At 39.5% G+C, this 18,991-nt stretch overlaps 2 protein-coding genes across 3 annotated transcripts in view; one reads left to right on the plus strand and one right to left on the minus strand.

Annotated features, from left to right (window-relative positions):
* Window positions 1-816: 816 nt before the first annotated feature.
* Window positions 817-14,785, minus strand: MFAP1 (microfibril associated protein 1). Its single transcript, XM_037054495.1, has 9 exons — window positions 14,558-14,785; window positions 9,587-9,806; window positions 8,671-8,800; window positions 8,211-8,398; window positions 7,581-7,689; window positions 7,319-7,479; window positions 4,630-4,789; window positions 1,788-1,877; window positions 817-1,700 (listed from the first exon to the last, which is right to left on the minus strand). Exons 1-9 carry the CDS (start codon window positions 14,640-14,642, stop codon window positions 1,518-1,520), a joined length of 1,326 nt encoding a protein of 441 aa, XP_036910390.1. The 5' UTR covers window positions 14,643-14,785; the 3' UTR covers window positions 817-1,517.
* Window position 14,786: 1 nt separating this feature from the next.
* The window catches only part of WDR76 (WD repeat domain 76), a 61,716-nt gene continuing 57,511 nt past the window's right edge, over window positions 14,787-18,991 (plus strand). The window contains exons 1-3 of one of the 2 annotated variants that reach the window (XM_037054491.1): window positions 14,787-14,982; window positions 15,907-15,963; window positions 17,829-18,242. In XM_037054491.1, the coding sequence (XP_036910386.1) occupies window positions 14,872-14,982; window positions 15,907-15,963; window positions 17,829-18,242 (582 nt within the window). In that variant the 5' untranslated portion in view covers window positions 14,787-14,871. Of the gene's footprint in view, window positions 14,983-15,906; window positions 15,964-16,800; window positions 17,210-17,828; window positions 18,243-18,991 lie in introns of those variants that run through there. The other variant, XM_037054492.1, reaches the window with a different exon arrangement.

An 18,991-nucleotide genomic window follows, 5' to 3' on the forward strand; every position in this document is an offset into this window, starting at 1 on the left:
AGTGGGTAGATGGTAAGACAACAGAATATAACAAACTTTAGGTCATATGTGGAATTAATCAGATTTTGATTGACTCCTGGTCAGGGCACATGCCTGGGTTGCAGGCCTGGTCCCTGATTGGGGCACGTGCTAGAGGCAGTTGATCTGATGTTTCTCTTACTCTCTCTCTCTCCCTTCCCCCCTCTCTAGAAATAAAATATTAAAGAAAAAAAAGGGGTTGACCAGCTTTGGCCAAGTGATCCTTGCTGAATTTTGGTCTTGTGAACTGTAAAATGATACATACCAGAAAGGTTCTAAGAACTGATGAGCTGGTGAATGTTAAAACCTTGGCCTAGTACCTGCTTCAGAGTAAAAACTCAGCAGCTATAAACCTATTCCCAAAAGGATTTCATGCACTTATTTTCATTTTGGTTCTAGGATGATTCTTAGATTGTATTCCCCTCTGGCACACACAACAGTGATTTACATTCATCTTTATGTGTTTGTTATCTCACAATAATTATTTGCAGTTGTATTTTTATTGTAGGACTTTTAAGGATTTATGAGTGATTTTCCCAGTGGGGCATTTAAAGGATGTGAACAAACCTTGGCCTTTCTTTTTTTTCATGCAATTTAGAAGTAGCCTTCCTGCTGGTTAAATGTCTATTCTTATAACCCCCAGAGCATGACTCCTCATGCTCTGCCATGTACATGGTAGTTATGTAGTAGATACTAAGTGGTAAAATCATGAATTTAACTCTAGCATGATGTCCCTGTACTGCAACTCAACACTATGCCCTCCTTGATATATGATATAGGCAAATACAAGATACAATTAAGGCAAAGACAACCATTTAATGCATTCGTTCATGAATAAATCTGGGTGCCACTAAGAATACAGCCTGTCTGTAGAGTCTGTGTTTGTTTCTGAGATCAAAGGAGATGATTAAAGTGTGAAACACCATTTGCCTAACAATTCTCTGTTGACTTTGTTTTAGTTAACAGGTAGACACTTGTCAGCCTGCACATTTTATTTCTAGTATCAAGCTCAAAAAGTCTCTTGGCATGTGATTCTTTTATTTGATATATACACAAATGGATTAAAAAGTATGTTCACCTAGAAAAACTGACTCCAGCCAAAAAAGCAAAACAGGTTACAGTGTGCTCCGTTTTCTTGTAAGGTGGAAGTCCACTTACATGCCCACATTTCTGACCCAAGCTAAAGGGCTAGAAAAACTTGGAACAGTCCCAAGTGAATTTTGGAAGCCAGAACAATGATGAAACCTAAGATTTCTTAGAAACAGTTTTAAGTGGGGACAATCCTACCCGGATAGTGCTTTTCTATGGGTTTCTTACCATGAGTCCAAACCTCACAAAAGCACCTTCAGAGACTGGGTTGCCCAGTGTTACAAGTATGGCAGTAGTTCCAATAGGCTGGATACATGGGCCATCACGTAAGTAATGGTAAAAGCAAATCAAGGACCAGATGTTGAGATTTCCCCTTGTGTCTCACGGCTGGAAGAATAAGCACTTGGACTTTAAGTAGTTTTCCGTTTCTTGGCAGATGGCCGTTCAAATACATCTCGTACCCCAGCTGCCTTCTGTTTAAAGAACTTTGTGTTCTGGGCACTCTCTTGGCCCCATGCTGAGTCAAAGGAGGTGGTGTCCTGATCCACAAGGTGGGTGTATTTGGTACGACCAGAACGCCCAAAGTTCTTGACCTGAGGGAAGAATAGATGATGAGTTACAGTACCAAACACATCACAACCCCAGCCCTCAATTTCTCATGTTATTAAGGTACCCCGTACCTGCATGACTTTGGGAAGAATGGTTTTGTTGAAATGATCCTCCAGGGTAGGTGCACTGAAATCTCTCTTGTATACTTCTTCATCCTCATCCTGTAGAAAAGAGTGTTAGCAACCTTTTGGTTTTATTTGCCATATGTTCAAACCACAAATTTATGAAACTATGATAAGGCATACAAAGAAAGTATTGAACCTTATCTTCAGAGCATATATCTAGTTGAGGTTAACACTCCTTTCTTTCATATTCCTTTTTTCTTCCTAAGTGTAGACATTTTCTGAAGGTTGGCTATATTCTGTCTGTACTCACTATGTTCATTCACTCATGTGATTTTAACTCTGTTATAGGACTTGCAAATCTCTGATTCGAAATTTTCTACTTCCCATTAGTTTGAATATTCTGTTGGGATTTCAAACTCACATCTAAAGTGAAAATCATTTAGGACCAACATTCTCTCAATTACCTAGATTCAAAATTTGAGTATCTTTGTGCAGATTTATCAGTTGTCACTTAAAATTCTCATCACTTGGGTTACTATAATTCTGCCTTGCAATAATTCTTATACACTGCCAATGAATTAATGTTTCTAAAACAACTCTTAAATCTCTACCTTGCTCAAAAACTTTCAAGGTTCTCTTTTACTTAAAAAAATTTTTTTTTAGATTTGACAGAGAGAAAGGGACACAGAAAGAAAAACATCAATTTGTTATTTCATTATTTACACATTCACTGGTTGAGTCTTGTATGTGCCCTGACCAGGGATTGAACCTGTATGTTTGGCAAATGAGCATGATGCTCTAACCAACTGAGCTACTGTATTTTGCATGTATAATGCACATCTTTTTGCCCAAGTTTCTGAGGGAAAAATAAGGATGTGTATTATTCATATGTATAATAACCCCATGCATAGCACACCCAAAATATGGGTGCTATACACAGGAACACATTATACACAGCAAAATATGGTAACTGGCCAGGGTTAATTAAACAATTCCTCTGTGTAGTAGTCAAGGCCAAACACTGTGTAGGCTTCATTTACCTCTCCTTTCCTTTTCACTTTCTGTTACAGATGATACTTTCTTCCTCTACTCATGGTCCCTTCATCTGGAATGTCTTCCTACCACCGAGTGTCAAAAAGTCTATACATTAAATGTCACCATATATTATACTTTTCAGTGTTCTACCAAATACATCTCTGTCTTCAGAAGTCCCAAGTACTTTTCACTTTCCTTACATGCAGTATATATTTGCCTTAGCTTCATTTTGATATTGTAACATCCTGAGTGCTAAATAGTGTCCTTTATACAGTAAAAGCTCAAAAGGTTATTTACTTAATGAACTATATAAAATAACATAACCCAGCCCACGGCCTCAATCACAAGTCCTTATGGTGGCACTGGGGAGTAGGGCTTCTGTATGCCACATTTCCCACACCCCACCACAGGGCAGGGATTCAGCGCTGGGCTCTTCCCTGTTTGTTCACTTGCCATTACAGAGAATAGTTTCAAATGATCCTATTAGTAAGACTGTATATAATGTTAAAGTACAGATTATAAATACAGGTGGTGAAGGCATTAAAAGAGCACCATCTTGGTTAAGGAAAGCTTCATGAGAACTGAGTCCTTTAACCAAACACACTTTTGGAGTATTCTTTCCCCTTTACTATAGAAAGGCCTAGTTTAAAGGTAGGACAACTGAACCATTTTTGTAAGATCTACTTTTCTCCTGTTTGAAGCCTAAGAGTCCCTCATTTAATCTCAGAAGCCATTTCAACTTATCTCTCCCTGTGTAAATGGAAGACCTGGTACTTGAGGATGTGCACCAAGACTTTCATAGAAACCTTATATATCTTAGCCAGCCAGCAATACATTTCTCTAAGAAGCTTCATTATTAAAGCTGCTGAAATGCTTAAGGAATACTTAATGACTCTGAAGCACTGTAACAAGTAATTCATAATTTCTATCAATTCCAGTGTAGAAAAAATATATAAAAGGCAAACATTTCTTGCTGAGCAGATAGACATATCGATTTTGGAGAGAAGGAACCCTACATTGAAGACTAAAAAATTTTCTTTACTGGTATCTGCAGTAAAAGGCAGGAATTTAACTGTAGTTGGGTCTGGTACACAACATTTTAAAAAGCTAGTCTAAGTTTTTGATACAGACTTCTCTAACATTAAGAAATAATTTAACAGGCTACACGGTATTAACATAAATGCAATCAAATGTTCCCATTCCCTTTCTGACTATATTTGTATTAAGAAATTATTTGTGCTAATCCAAATAACTTGGAATAAGTCATTGTTACTTTATGCAAGATTAACAGACATATTTTGGTCTTTACATAAAAAGTAAGATGACGACGTTATACACAATGATTAGATAATTAAACTTTTTTTGTGTGGTAGTTAGGTTAAGTCACTTTGTCAGCTCAGAAGGAAGTGAAATGAACTTCTGAATGTATTTGCAGAGCCTGGTTTTTGCATAACCAGAATTTCTCACTTGGCTATGAATAATAATATCTAAGTGTTTTGGGGTACCTAAAATAGTCTAGCATCTACGCAGATTAATAGGTCTCTATTTTCAGGTCCTTAATTCTTCTATTACATCATTTCCTCCTTCTGGGAGCTGGGGCCGAGACAGAACAGTTGCTGCAACTTCTAATATCCTGTGGCCAGTATGTTTCTCTGTTGGATTCATATTCTTCACAGGCAAAAAGCAAAGGAGAAAGTTGACCAATGGCTGGCAAGTGGAACCAGAACCAGTTTATTCTTGGGGAGAAAAAAGATTTCAAAGCTTCTGAATTATTCCTACTGAACAACTTTCCTTTTCCTTTTTTACTTCTTACCATGAAGAAGGCACCCCGGTGATAGTATTTCTGTAGGAACTTGTATTTGCCCTTAACAGCTTTGTTGGTAATAACTTTGCCATTTGCTCGGAGCTCAGCTCGCCTCTCTTCCTCAGTCAGGTTTCGCATGCGTTCAATTTCTGCTTTCTCCTTCTCAAGCCTGTTCAGAGAACAAAACTATTAGCATCATTCCAGCTTCAGAAGAAGACCTAATTATCAGAGTATAACACAGTCCTATCTCTTTTCAAACATTATTCACCTTAAAAATTATTATGGAGGGAGGAAGGGAGAGATCAAAAGAAACATCAAGTTGTTCTGCTTATTTATGTATTCACTGGTTGCTTCTTTTTTGTGTGTGGTTGGAAAGGTGTTTTGTTTTTACCTAAATTATTTGTTAACTTTAATTATCCAAAGAGTTTACACAAATATCCAGATTTTCAACTTCTCATGAAAAGTCAGGATGGCACTCCAGGCCTGCCATCCATTGTCAGCTAGATCTAAGTAATGGCTGCTGTGGGTAGACAGGCCTGGTGTTCTCTAGTCTTTTATAGCCCCTCTCCGCCCACTGTACTCATAACTTCCCTGACTGATTCTGGAAAACACCCAAGTGTGTGACCTCTGGCTTAGACAAGGGCCTGTTGGGAGATGTGGGCTCTACAAGTGAAATCTACTTGTAGCTTCAGCAGTTAATGGGGAATCTGGAAGGAGCTGGCTATTTCTAGGAATTGTTCTCATGGTATTTTAGCAAACCATGTCAGATTTACTCATGGCTTTCCTATTAAAAAGTAAGCTTTTGCTTTGTTTACTTCTGATTACCATCTAGGCAACTTCTATAGAAGGCCAACATCATTTCAGTATGATTCCATTTAAGACAGTGCCTCTGTGCCAAGGCATCTGGTTAAGTTGTAGTTGGCCTGGGTGTGGTTCCAGTCAATTTACACAATTTAATGACTCATTTTCAACCTCACCAGCAATGTAAGTGAGATTTGGTAAGGAGATGAAGCCAGGCAAAACCATCAGGACCTTTAGCCTGGAGCTTGAAGGGCTCCCTTCCCATGGGCTGGGTGAGGTAGGATCTGGGAGGCACCAGTTGCTTCTATGTGCCCTGATCACAGTCTTCTCACAGGTGTAACCTTGGCACATTGGGATGATGCTCTAACCAACTGAGCTACCCAGGCAGGGCCTATTCACTTTTTAAAATTCTAGTCATTGCCTGTTAGGAATGAAGATCAGGGGCTCAATAAAGAAAAATGTGAGGTGGTCTTCATTATGCTTGCAAGATCAGGTATTACATACTTACAAAAGTTGATTCCAGCCTTTTTTGAGGTTTAGACATACTGTTACTGTTTAATTTCACAATGTTACCAATTCCCTAAAAAGCCACTCAGCTTAGAAAAAACCCCAGAACTTATATGGGAAATCTCTGTGTCTTCCCCCCATTTTGCTGTGAACCTAAAATCTGTATAAAACACTTATAAAAATAACTGTGTAACGCTTAATCTTGTGTGTGCTTACATGTAACAAACCAAGAATTACCATCATTAATTAGATTGCAGGGACTTGAACCTTTTTTGGAGGGAGTGTGGGTAGTCACAGATCCCCTTTCTCCAGAAAAATGCAAATATACACATACTTTTGCATACAATTTTAAAGGGTACGAGGACTCCATGAAGTCCAAGACAAAAACCTTAGAAACTACAGGCCAAGAACAGAGTTTTCTATTGATGGTTTCCCACTGTAACCTGGGATTACTTTTTCATTCTTACTAATTTTCAGAATGGGTGATGCAGCTCAGAAATGATTCTGCTGTAACATAGTGTGTTAGATTATTTAAATGCCATACATTCTTCCCCTCACAGTATGTATGACCCTTTGCAGAAATAACATGGGAGCCTCCAAGATCTTGCCAGCTTCTTCCTTTGCACTTTTGGAATCCTGCCCCAAGACTATTATGTAAGGAAGCTAGTCTAGCCTACTGAAGAAGGGACCTGGATGGTGTGGCTCAGTGGACTGAGCACCAGCCTGCGAACCGCAAGGTTGACAGTTGATTCCCTGTCAGAGCACATGCCTGGGTTGTGGGTCAGGTCCCCAGCTGAGGGTAAGCAAGAGACAATCAATTGATGTTTCTCTCATACATTAGTGTTCCCCCCCACCCCCGTCTTTGTCCCTCCCTTCTTCTTTGTCTGAAAATAAAACAAAACAAAAAAAAACAGAAGGGAGGCATCCTAGCTGATATTCCACACCAGCTACCAGACATGTGAGTGAAAAAATTTTGGACTTTCTAGCCTACTTAGTCCTTCAGTTGGATGCACCTACATTAAGAGAGCCCAGGTGATATGAGCAGAGGTACTGTTTGGCCAACCCTCAGAATTGTGAGAAATAATCAATTGTTCTGAGTCACTTAATTTTGGATTGGGTTGTAATGCAACAATAGAAAACTGGTAACAATGAAAAATGTGTGTCTACTAGGAAACTAAAGGGAGTATTAGCTGCGCTATCATGGAGAAACAATGACAAAGTGTGTTTCTTTACCCTGATTTTAACAGCCACATTCCAATTACAGAAACTCACCCAGTTGCAGGAACCATAAAGAATGCTAGAATGGAACTCTTAGTAATGTTGAGCCTCAGAGCTTTTCTACTAAAAAGTTGTCCCATTAGCAGTATTAAATTCTAGGACCATTACTCACGCTTCTCGATCTTCTCTGTCCCTCTTGATTCTTTTTAGCTCCCGAACTTTCCATGCCTCATATTCCTCCTCATCATTTTCATCATCAGTATTCAGTGCATCCAATGCAGCCAGGGATCGTTTGTTCTCCTCCAGCTCTTTCTTGGTCTCCTCTTCTACAATCTGGATAGGGAGAACAATTCAACTATTGGACTTCCGTATTCTCTTCAGACAAACTAAGTACACTACTCTTTGCACTCAGTCTTCACAGCCACTGCTAGTACCTTGAGTGTGTATTTGCGCCTCTCCTCAGCCATGCGTTTTGCCTCTTGCTCCAGCTCCTTCTGTTTTAATGCTTCAGCCTCACGCTCTTGAACTGTTACTCGGTCCTTCCTATGGTGCAGAGGTCCTGTTAATTTCCCAAAGCTCTTAAGAGTGGTACTCTGTTTCCCTAAATCAAGTCCTGTCCAAATCAGAAAAAGACGATCTCTGGTTCTAATATTTACAAAGATCCAAAAATGGGAGTTGTACCAGGTCTTTAGAGCATCAGAATTCCATTCATCTTTGTTAACTGGCTGAATAGCAAGGAACCTGCTAGACTGTAGTAGTAGGACTTCTAGCCACTAGGAAAGGAATAGGAATTTGCTCTTTAAGCTTAATTTTGTGTTTAAAATAATGTAAAATCTTGGGCAGATATGTGCTCTTTAATTGGAGAAGGAGATGTGAAAACAAGCTCAGGCGATCTGCTAACACCAAGATATTCCTCAGCAAATACCATGCAGAACTAGGGCACTGGGCAGAAGACTTTCACTTAGTGCTTACATTTCAGAAGAACATGAGATAGGAAAGAGGCTTCTATCTTCAGACCTAGAAAGTAGAAACTGTAGATTCAGGACTGTTTGTGAGATACTTACTTTCGAATGAAGACTGGCTTCAGGCGAGGCTCCATCTCATCCTCACTGTCTGTGTACTCCTCATACTCAGACTCGGACTCTGACTCCTCCCCTGAACGTCCCTCATCTTCCACTTCCATGACTTCCATCTCTTCATTTTTTCTCTCCTGTGCTCGTTGACGCATCATGCCACGACGCCGTTCTATTTCCTATCAGGTCATATGTTGAAGCCAGTAAGCCAAATAACCCATGCTGTTAGGAGGCTTTTTCTTTTCCCCCTCATCAAGCTCAACAAACTTTGATCTGAGTAAATACACCTTAGCACCATTGTATTTCCAATCCTATTCCTAGCAGAGAACTCTGGTTCAGAGTTCTGCCAAGAGCAGTGATCTTGTGCCTTTAGGGCTTCAAGAAAGAAAGCAGCATAGACCTCAGCTTTTTCTTATACACAGAAAGAATTTCCCATTTTACTTTACTATACCTCATCATCAATTTCTTCTTCTTCTTCTTCACTGCTATCTTCTCGTTCCATGCGCCAAGCATCTCCTTCTACTTCTGAGTCACTTTCTCCTACCACTTCAGGTTCCACTATTTTCCGATGTCGAGCCAATCTGAAAAACAGTGTCTCCAAGTATAACACCAATGCTACAAAAGTGAAGGAGTTCAACCACGTTTCTCTAGTCATAGAGCACCTGGACATTATGTGTCTTTTTTTTAAATAGATTTTATTTATTTATCTTTAGAGAGGAACGGAAGGAGAGAAGGAGAGAAATATTAATGTATGGCTGCCTCTTGAGGAACAGTTCCCCTGCTGGGAACTGGCCTCAACCCAGGCATGTGCCCTGACTGGGAATCAAACCGTGATTGTCTGGTTCACAGGCCCGCACTCAATCCACTGAGCTACACCAGCCAGGGCCTTGGACATTATGTTTTTTAAGAAATTAATATTGAAGTCTCGAGATGGTCAAAGAGGTGCCAATTTCATTAGCCTTTAGAATAAGTGGATAAAACCAATGTCTCAACTTTTATAAAACATCTTTGTTAAAAAGACTCCTCTCAACAAACCAACAAATGATCTGTTTTCTATTCCTTTAATGAATTAGTTTGGGCCCTTGGACCAGTGGTAACCTGCTGTTTACTGGTTGCCACTTAATGGCTGTAAACCTTGGTCATGTTATTTTCCTAAATCCTTTGTACCTCAGTTTCCTCATTTGTAAAATGAGTATAATAGTAACCATCCTATTAGGTTATTGTGTAGATTATAAGAATTAATAAATGTAATGTAAACAGAACAGTGCCTGGCAGAGTAAGTACTACTCAAGCATTAGCTATTGTTGTTGTTCTTATTAATTAGCCTGTAGGGTTCAGGTCCAGGAAAACAGAACCCTAGTTATTACCTCTCTTCCACATCTTCACTAATACGGTTCTGCAAACGCCGTAGCCGAGGGTCACTAGATGAATCCTCCTCCTGTTCTTCAGGCTCTGCTTCTTGTTCTTTGGCTTTCTTAATGAACTGAAATTCTTCATCCTCCTCATCTGAGGACTCCATAGGGGCATAGTCTGGCCTCTTTCCTGACACATAACGTTTTACTTTCACTTTTTCCATCGAAATTTCACCTGGGTAAGAAAGATGACTTTATTATGTTTCAGTAGCCTCTTACCTAAAGTTCTTAAACCACTGGGCTTTGTAGGTAGAGTGCTATGTCCCTTGTACATAAGAGTTCAGGAAGGAGAAGGAGAGAGTATCACCCAACCATCTATTTATCTAATAATATTTACCTACAAAGGTCAAATCATGGGAAAGTATTATTGTGCATACCAACACTAATGATAATGAGGCCTAGCTTGGGTAGTAGAGGAAAGTGAGCAGTGAAACAACAGAAAAAAGTCCCCCTCCCAAACAGGCAGACTATGGCCATCACAAAGTTATGCTATTCCACCTCAACTATACCCTTAAATAAATTTAATAACAGTGCCCAGCACACAGTAAGGGTGATTTAAGTGGGAACATAAAGTTAAAATGCTGCTCAGTCTTTATTTTAGTACTGCTGGAGTTTTCCATGGCAGCCTTCATAATATATATATATTAACCACATAACTCAATTTTCTAATCTTACCTATTTCTACCTTCTTTTAGTTTACGAGCTATCAAGCCTGCAAGTGTAGATAATCTCTCTTTTACAAATACCAACAATTCCAGTGAATGGAGAGTGAAAACTAACCAACACATTTTATAAGATTTGAACATGTCCTTGACAACCAAATTGGACAGTTCAAAGAAAAACTTTAGGTGGATTCCATTATGAACATAAATATAAAAACACTAAATAACATAATAGTAAATGTAATGTAAACACTCCAGCAATGTAAATACTAATAAAAAAAACCTCTTAAGCCATCATGACCTAATAGGATTCAGCCTAGGGCTTCAAGGATGACTTAACCTTGGAAAGTTCATAGGGCAAAGAGTAATGTAAGATTTAAAGTTTGTACCATTTAAGTCACATAATCTTAAAAATATATACAAACACTGTCCTTAATAATAAAACAATAAAACACTAGAAGCATTCTTCTAAAAAAAAACCCAGTAGGCATTCCTACATTGTCCATATCATTCCTTCTAATTAACATTTTATTATGGCCCCAAATAGGGCAATAAGAGAAGAAAGAGAGATAAACTATAAGGCTTGAAAAGGAAAAACTGCCATAATTTTCACACCATATGATCATCTACATAGGAAAAAAAAACCAACAAGATAATAAACAGACAAACTAACAGAATTCAGGAAGAATGCCCGATAAAAATAAGTGTACCTGTACAATAGTTATATATATAATTAGAAAATAAGTTTAAAATACCATTTATAATAGCAACTAATCTACAAAATTTTAATGCAATTCAATCAAAAGCTGTTCCCCAGCAGAGTCTAAAATCACATGGAAGGATAGGAGCCAAGACAATTCTGAAGAACAAGGTAAGGTCCAAGACCTTAACAGATGTCTCATTAAAGAAGAAATACAGAGGGCAAATAAGCATATAAAAATGCCTCACATCATATGTCATCAGGGAAATACAAATTCACATAACAGTAAGATACCACTACACACCTATTAGAATGGCCAAAATCCAGGGCTCTGACATTAAATACTGGCATGGGTGTGAAACAACAGGAACTCTCACTCATTGTTGGTGGGAATGCAAAATGGTACAGCTACTTAGGTAAACTTACACTTACATAATCCAGCAATTGCAGTTCTTGGTATTTACCCAAATGAGTTAAAAATTATGTCCTACACACTAACATTTATTGTAGCTTTGTTCAAAACAGCTAAAACTTGGAATCAATGAAGATGTCCTTTCCTAGGTGAATGGATAAACTGATATATCCATACAATGGAATATTATTCAGCACTGAAACAAAAACAAAAACCCCAACAACAGAGAGCGTTATCAAGCCATGAAAGAGAAGACATGGAGGAACCTTAAATGTATATTACTAAGTGAAAAAAGTGAATACCCAAAGGTTATATTATATACTGTATGATTCCAAATACATTCTGGAAAAGGTAAAATTATAAAGACAGTAAAAAGATCAGTGTTTGCCAGGGGTTGGGTGTATGGGAGGAATGGATAGGCAGGACACAGATTTTTTGGTCAGTGAAAATACTGTGTATGACACCATAGTGATGGATACATTTTCCCAACACCATGAGTATATATTAATGTAAACTATAGACTCTGGGTAATTATGATGTATGAATGTAGGCTCATCAGCTGTAATATATTACCCTGGTAGGGGTAATATATGCATGTGTAGGGGTAGATATGGGAAATCTCTGTATCTTCCCATTTTGCTGTGAACCTAAAATTGCTCTAAAAATAAATAAATAAAACCAGAAGAATAAAGTAAGGTGGGGTGGAAAGGTTTTTATTTTTTTTAACCCTCACTTGACAATTTTTTCATTGCTTTTAGAGAGAGAGAGAGAGAGAGTAAGGGACAGAGAAACATCAATGCAAGAGAGAGAAGAATCAATTGGTTGCCTCCTGTATGTGGCTGGACCAGTGCTCAAACCCACAACCTAGGTATGTATGTGCCCTGATGGGGAATAAAACCTGCAACCTCTTGGTCACAGGACAATGCCCCCAACCCAGTCACATCTGCCAGGGCTAGGGAGTAGGAAGTGTTTTATACAGATTGCAAAGCTCATTTAAATTTATAGTAATTAAAACAATATGTCATTGACTCAAGAAGTACATAAAGCCCTAGCTGGTGTAGCTCAGTGGATTGAGCGCAGGCCTGCGAACCACACCATTACAGTTCGATTCCCAGTCAGGGCACATGCCTGGGTTGCAGGCCAGTTCCCAGCAGGGGACTCACGAGAGGCAACCACACATTGATGTTTCTCTCCTCTCCTTCCCTTCCTCTCTAAAGATTAATAAATAAAATCTTTTTTTTTTTTAAAAAAGGAAGTACATGAAGACCAATGGAACAGAGTAGAGAGCAGAGAAACAAACCTATATGAGAACTTGGTATATTACAGAGTGACATTAAAAAGCAGTGGAGAATCGGTGGGCTAGTCAAACAATGGAGTAGTAGGGACAAATGGCTAACTGTAAGGTAAACAGTAAAATTAGATCTCTGACACCCACACACAAAATATTCTGGATGGATTAAAGTTCCAAATGTGAAAAACATCTTAAACAAATACATCCCTACAGGACTATAAGCTCCTTAATTTAGAGTCTGTATTGCACAACTGTGTATCCAAATCTATTTAGTACTATACAAACACTAAGATGATAGGAAAATCTTTGTAATTTGAATATCTATGATCTCAATGTAGGAAAAGATTTCTTAATATACTAAATAACACAAACCAAAAAAGATGAAATTGATAAATCTGTTAACACTAAAATTAAAAACTACCTGTTTAACAGAAGACTACATAATTAAAGTTAAAAGACAAGCCCAAAATCCCCAAACAGGAAAATATTACAGATTTGGGAAGTATAAAAACAAACCAAACAGAAAATGGTTAAATGACAAAAACAGGTAATTCACTAAAGAGAACACCTAGAGAGCTGAAAAATATCTGAACAAGATGCCTAAACTTACTAGTAATAAGGGAAATGCAAATTAATGAGATATTTCACACCCATTAGATTGAGCAAAAATTTAAAAATCTCAAAAAATCATGAAATCAATTGTGTAGATAAATATATGGGTAAATAAACACTCTTCATGCTCTTACTGTGGAGAACAGCCGACAATAGGTGGTTAAGTTGATGATGAACTTCTGGGAGTCTACCCTAGAGAAATTATTACCCAGATGCACTAAAAAAATACCTTTAAGAGTGACAGTTGCAGCACTGTTTGTAATAGGAGAAAGAAAATAACACAACTGTCCCGCAGTAGGAAATAAATTGTGGTTTAATTATACAATGGAATTCACAAGTGAACAACTTTCATCTGTATGCATCCAAAGGATACTTTATATGTTTAATTTTTAAAAAAGACAAGTTGCCCACGGGATAGGTACAGTATATTTAAAAAAAACAACACCCTGATATCTTCCAAAATCCTTACTGAGTAACTCTGACTCTTTATTCTGAATACCACAAACACATACTGTGTTCCTTCTTCCATCTGCACTCATTGGAATCATACCATTCTTCAAGGGTCAACTTATATGCCACCTTCTTCAAAAAGCTTTCTTTGATTACCTCAATTCGAAGAAATTATTCCTTCTCCGCTCTCACAGAGCCTGTTTTCACCTATGTGACAGGTATTACAGGTATAAAAGACCTCTTTTTCAATGTCCCACATCTACTAGAATACGAGTTCCTTAAGGTTAGGGGCACTATCTTACACAACTTTGTATTCACTTCAGAAAACACAGTCACTACGTTGGTTTAAAGTTTAAAAAGTTTAATTAAGACATGGTTCCTGCCTCAAGGAAGTTATGAGCTTATTATGTAGTAGAGGGAAACAGACACACAAATACTTGATAAGAATTATAGAAGCAACATAGTGTATGGATAACAAAAGAGGGATTATATTCCGCAACATGCCCCGCAAGCAGCAGGCATTCTGCCTGTATTAGTCTAACGAACTGGTGGATGCCAAAAAAAGAGGAGTGCTTGGAGAAGGTGAGTACAGGCAGCATATAAGGAACAAGGAGCTAGAAGTGTTTTCCCCGCCCCTCCCCCAGCCTTGGCAACACAGTAGGGTGGGAGAAAGTCGAAGAAATGGGGAGGAAGGTCTTAAGAATATGCGAGGTTGGGGTGGTCAGCCGGAGGTAGGTCTGGAGTATGCTGGGGAAGGAAGAGGAAGATCCGATTGGAAAACGGCTCCTCAATACAGTACCTTTCTCATTGCGAACGGGGACGGCTCCAGCCGTGGACTGAATGGGCGGTTGTTTCATGAGTGCGCTTGGGGCCGACATGTTCATGGCTGTCGTGGTACTCCCGAAACTTCACTGATTCCAAACACTAAGCAGCTACAACGTCAAAGAACAGAAGAAAAGTCCCTCTCCACACAGAGGAACTGGACGATGAAGCGCGACTGACGGAAGCAACATTCACGACTGAGCTAGAGAAACCGGAAATTGCGACCAGAGGATTGTGGGATTGTGGAGGACTTCTGGGCTCCAAACTTAGAACATCATTGTGTTACTGCGCATGTACAGAGTCCGCCCCATAGTTGTCAGACTCCTAGAATTTGGACGCCACTTCTGGCGGGAAATTACTTATGTTGGGTTTTTTGCTCTTAAGACCCTTACAGCGAGGAAGGTCAGAATTAAAGGTTTTGTTTGTTAGATTGGTTTGAAGCCAAGGAAAATAGGATAGTGAGGAATAAGAAATTCTGGGGATAGTGAAGGACAATTTGTCCAGACTGTTCAAAGTTCAGAATTAGAGTTTAATTGGAATAGAAATCTTGCTAATAGCACCTGATTCGCCCAGCTGATAAAGCTAAGTGGGTTGTGGTGCGGTCTATTTTGGTGACAAGATGGCAGGCGGTGGTGATTTACGTACGTTAGTGTCACACACACACACACACACACACGCACACACACATACATACACACACACACTCCAAAAAGGGGCCAAGGACAATGCCTGAAATCTGAACACTCTCTTTTAGGGTTTCCAGTTAAAGTTTTCGGAGACTGCCTATTAAAAAAAAGTAATTGGCCTGAAAGAGTTTGTATATAAGTCCATAGGTATTAAGTACTTGCTATGTTTACCATGCTTAGCTCTTTGTAAGGAGTATGGAATATTGTTAAATGCCTCATGTCGTCAAGAAGCTTGAATTTTAAAATAAAATAAAGTACATATATATGAAAAATGAAAAAACGAATTTTATTCAGAAAGTCTTCAAGGGCATATAGAATCATAACAGAAGCAATTGCAATTCACTAGCTGGATTGTGTAAAAACATTGGTTAATTGGGAGTCAGAACACATTTCACCATAGAATGGATTTTATAACTGCTGTGGTGGAGAGAGAGACTAGATGCATGAGCAAAGTCCTGAAGTACAGAAATAGCATGGTATGATATACCAGACACTATGAAAAGTTTGATTTTACCAGTGATTTCTGAGTCAATGAGTGGTGAAAGTTTGGCAGGTACCAGGTGCTCGAGGGTCTTGCAAGGTGGTGTTAATAGGATTAGTTCTCAAATTATTTCACCGGTATTTTTTTTACTGGACCTAGGTTGGGAGAAGAGATAAAATTGGGCAAGTCTCCAGCGAGGAACAGTGGAGGACCCAAGTAAGTAACCAAGGGAGCAGTTTTGGTTAAAAAGAAAGGATCTATAAATTTGTCAGCTCCAAAACTATATGGTAGAGGGATAATTATGTGGGGGGGAAGGCAATTGCTTTGGCTCACGCAACCCAGAGAACAGAAAAAAAAAGTTTAACATGGTTGTATCTAGCTTTGCGCAGTGGCAGTATTACAGCCAATGAAGTTTATCCGAGGCCCGATTATTTCTAGCTGGAGAAAAAAATAATATGGCTGGATCTGTAAGAAATACAGTGTACTAAAATCTGACGTTACTTTGTGATACACAAGTTATTTGATTCACATTCCCCCCCCCCCGCCCCCCAACCCCAGCCTTTAGGCTTTGTAAGGTCATCATTAGTATCTTAGTTAACTAAGGGGCAGACGATCAGGCGAAATTTAAACCAGCTAAACGTTATTAGCTTTTGAAAAAACATCAAAATGCTTCCCTTTCTACAAGATAATACGGTAGCCATAGAGCATAATATTCTGGTGGTGGGGTTATATGGGACCAGGGAGCCCGAGGTAAACGCTGCCAAGTTTATTTTGACGTCCTTTCCTTTCTATTCTTTACAGTAGGGGTCCCCGACCTCCGAGCCACAGTCTGTTAGGAATCGGGCTGCAAGCAAAGATCGCAGGAGCTGCGCCTCCTATCTCCCACCCCTTGCACCGCGGGTGAGCGAGCGCAGCTCACCAGAGCTCTACGTCCCGTCTTCTCCCCGCTCCCTCCTCAGCCGCCCTGTCCTCCACGAAGATGGTCCGTGGAGCCAAAAAGTTTGGGGACCGCTGCTTTAGGGCATCTGAGTAAGTCTGAATCTTTTCTGGGCTCACACTGCAAGGCAAAATAGTTTATCAGCAAAAGCGCTCGTGTTTTTCAAAGCGAGATCCTGGTACCGGCAGCATCAAAGCATCAGGATACAAGGTAAAAAAAAAACAAAAACCCAAACACCAAAAAACCATCTCCGTACCGTCCCATGGCATACTTAAGGAATTTGAGTTTGGGGTGAGACTGGTAAGCTAGCTGCTTTCGGAGAGGGCAGTAGTGCGCCCGCGTCCCTCCCCTCCCGGCAGTCAGCTGGGATCTGAGCGCGCGGAGCGGCCCGCCAGCACCTTCCGAGGCCCCGCCTTCTGCCTAATATTGGCGGGAAGGCGCCAGCTGCTACGCGGCAGAAAGATGTCCGGGTTGTACGCGGCGGCGGAGGAGAAGGCTGGCTCCAGTCAGCTACTCCAGGAGAAGGTGAGAGACGGCTTGTCGTTTTCGGGTGCGCTCCTACCGCAGTCTTCGTGAGGGGTCTGCCCGGCACCAGGAGCTGGCGCCCCGCACTAACCTGCTCTAAAACTGCCGTATTTTCTCCCCTGGGGCATCTCGCCGTTTAACTGGCTTTTCCGGGCGTGCTTCAGAAGAGAAGTTCGCCTCCCTGCTCTGGTTGTCCTCTATGGAATCTAGACGTACAGCGTGGAGAAAGGTTCTTTTCAGCCCCGGATATAGTCGGACCGTGGGATCAGGACTCTACACTTGCTTTTGCAGCAGTTATTGTCAGCTTCCCATTCTGGGAACAATTACAGTTACGCGGAAGCTGACATGGTAGACTCCTCAGTTACAGATTATAGTCATTATTATTATTGGTCTGGTAGACTCATATGGGCAAGAAATGTGTCCCGTATAATAAATAATTGCATTTGGGTTAATGAATTTGGTATCTAGATTTTGGGTGGAAAAAGTTTCCTTGTAGACTGTCATTTTGGATTTATGGTGTCATTATGCGGTAGGAATTAGATTTATTTACTTAAATCGGTAAGAAAAGGAATGGGACCTGGGATTCTAATCTTTTCTTTTCTTTTATTGGTCTGAATAGGCGAATGAATATAAAGAAAACCAGAAGATCTCTCATGTATCTCTGAGACCGTTACAGGCTACACTTTCAGAAAAAACACCTAAGGTGTGTCTTGTCCCCTTTTCACTCAGTGATTACAAGCCAGGCCAATTTAAGCTCCCCAAATCCCTATTAAATAAGAACTCTAAGGACGAAGTGGCATGTAAGAAATATAAGAAAATTGAAATAAAGAAAACTTTCACAACGATTTTAATTCCAAAGACCAAAGCCACCGCATCTTCTAAGGCAGAATCTACTCTGCAAAAATCACGCCTAGATGTTCGTGTGGGAAATAGCAAGGGACAACGCCTGAGCGCTTTGGATACAGTGATCCCCGATGTTGATATGGAAGGCAGTCCTGACGGAGACAGTGATGAAGACACCACATTAGGCCTGGTAAGGGTTTAATTACTGCTTATCCAAATTGTTCTTATTTTAAAAAATTGAAGTTCTGATAAGATAAGTTTATCAAGGGCTTCTCTAGCTCAAATTATTTTACCTAATTTGTGTTTAGTTGAAATTTTCTTTTTTAAATGTTTAACAGAGAAGTTTCTTGGGTTATTTTTGCTCTTGCTTTTGATTTGTCAAGGACAGGATTGACTTAATCCTCACTCTGCTTCCCCTTTTCAGTTTATTGCATTTAGTTTTGAGTTTACTCACACTTTATGGCATCTCGTTCACCGTTACGTGTTTATGTACAGTATACAGTAGAAGTTGACCTGTGGAACATAGGACATTTGAGTGATTCTTGATGTCACGGTATGAAAATCACCATTAACTGTTGCATTGATGTGCTGAATAATATTTCTATTAAACATGAAAAGGAGACAAATGATGAGGTACTTGAGAAAATCTGTTAGCTCTACTTAAAGTAATAGTTTGAATCAATTTAAAAAATTAGGCATCTAATTCTTTTGGCTTCTGTTGCTTACCAAGAGTGATGTACTTCATTTAAAGTGACAAATTTTATGCAAGATAAAACTGCACCACTGACAAAAAGTTGATGGAACCAGAACAGAAAATGATAGTAGGAAAAGGGAGATAGGATAACTGAGGTGTCGTTATGAGATAGGAATTCAATTTATGCTTTATTGTTTCAAAGATAAGAACTAGGACCTATAGGGGGACAGTATGGCATAAATCCT

Source organism: Sturnira hondurensis, unplaced genomic scaffold (genome assembly GCF_014824575.4).
Source record: "Sturnira hondurensis isolate 20B ecotype Veracruz unplaced genomic scaffold, ASM1482457v3 Scaffold0008196, whole genome shotgun sequence".
Lineage (NCBI taxonomy): Eukaryota > Metazoa > Chordata > Mammalia > Chiroptera > Phyllostomidae > Sturnira > Sturnira hondurensis.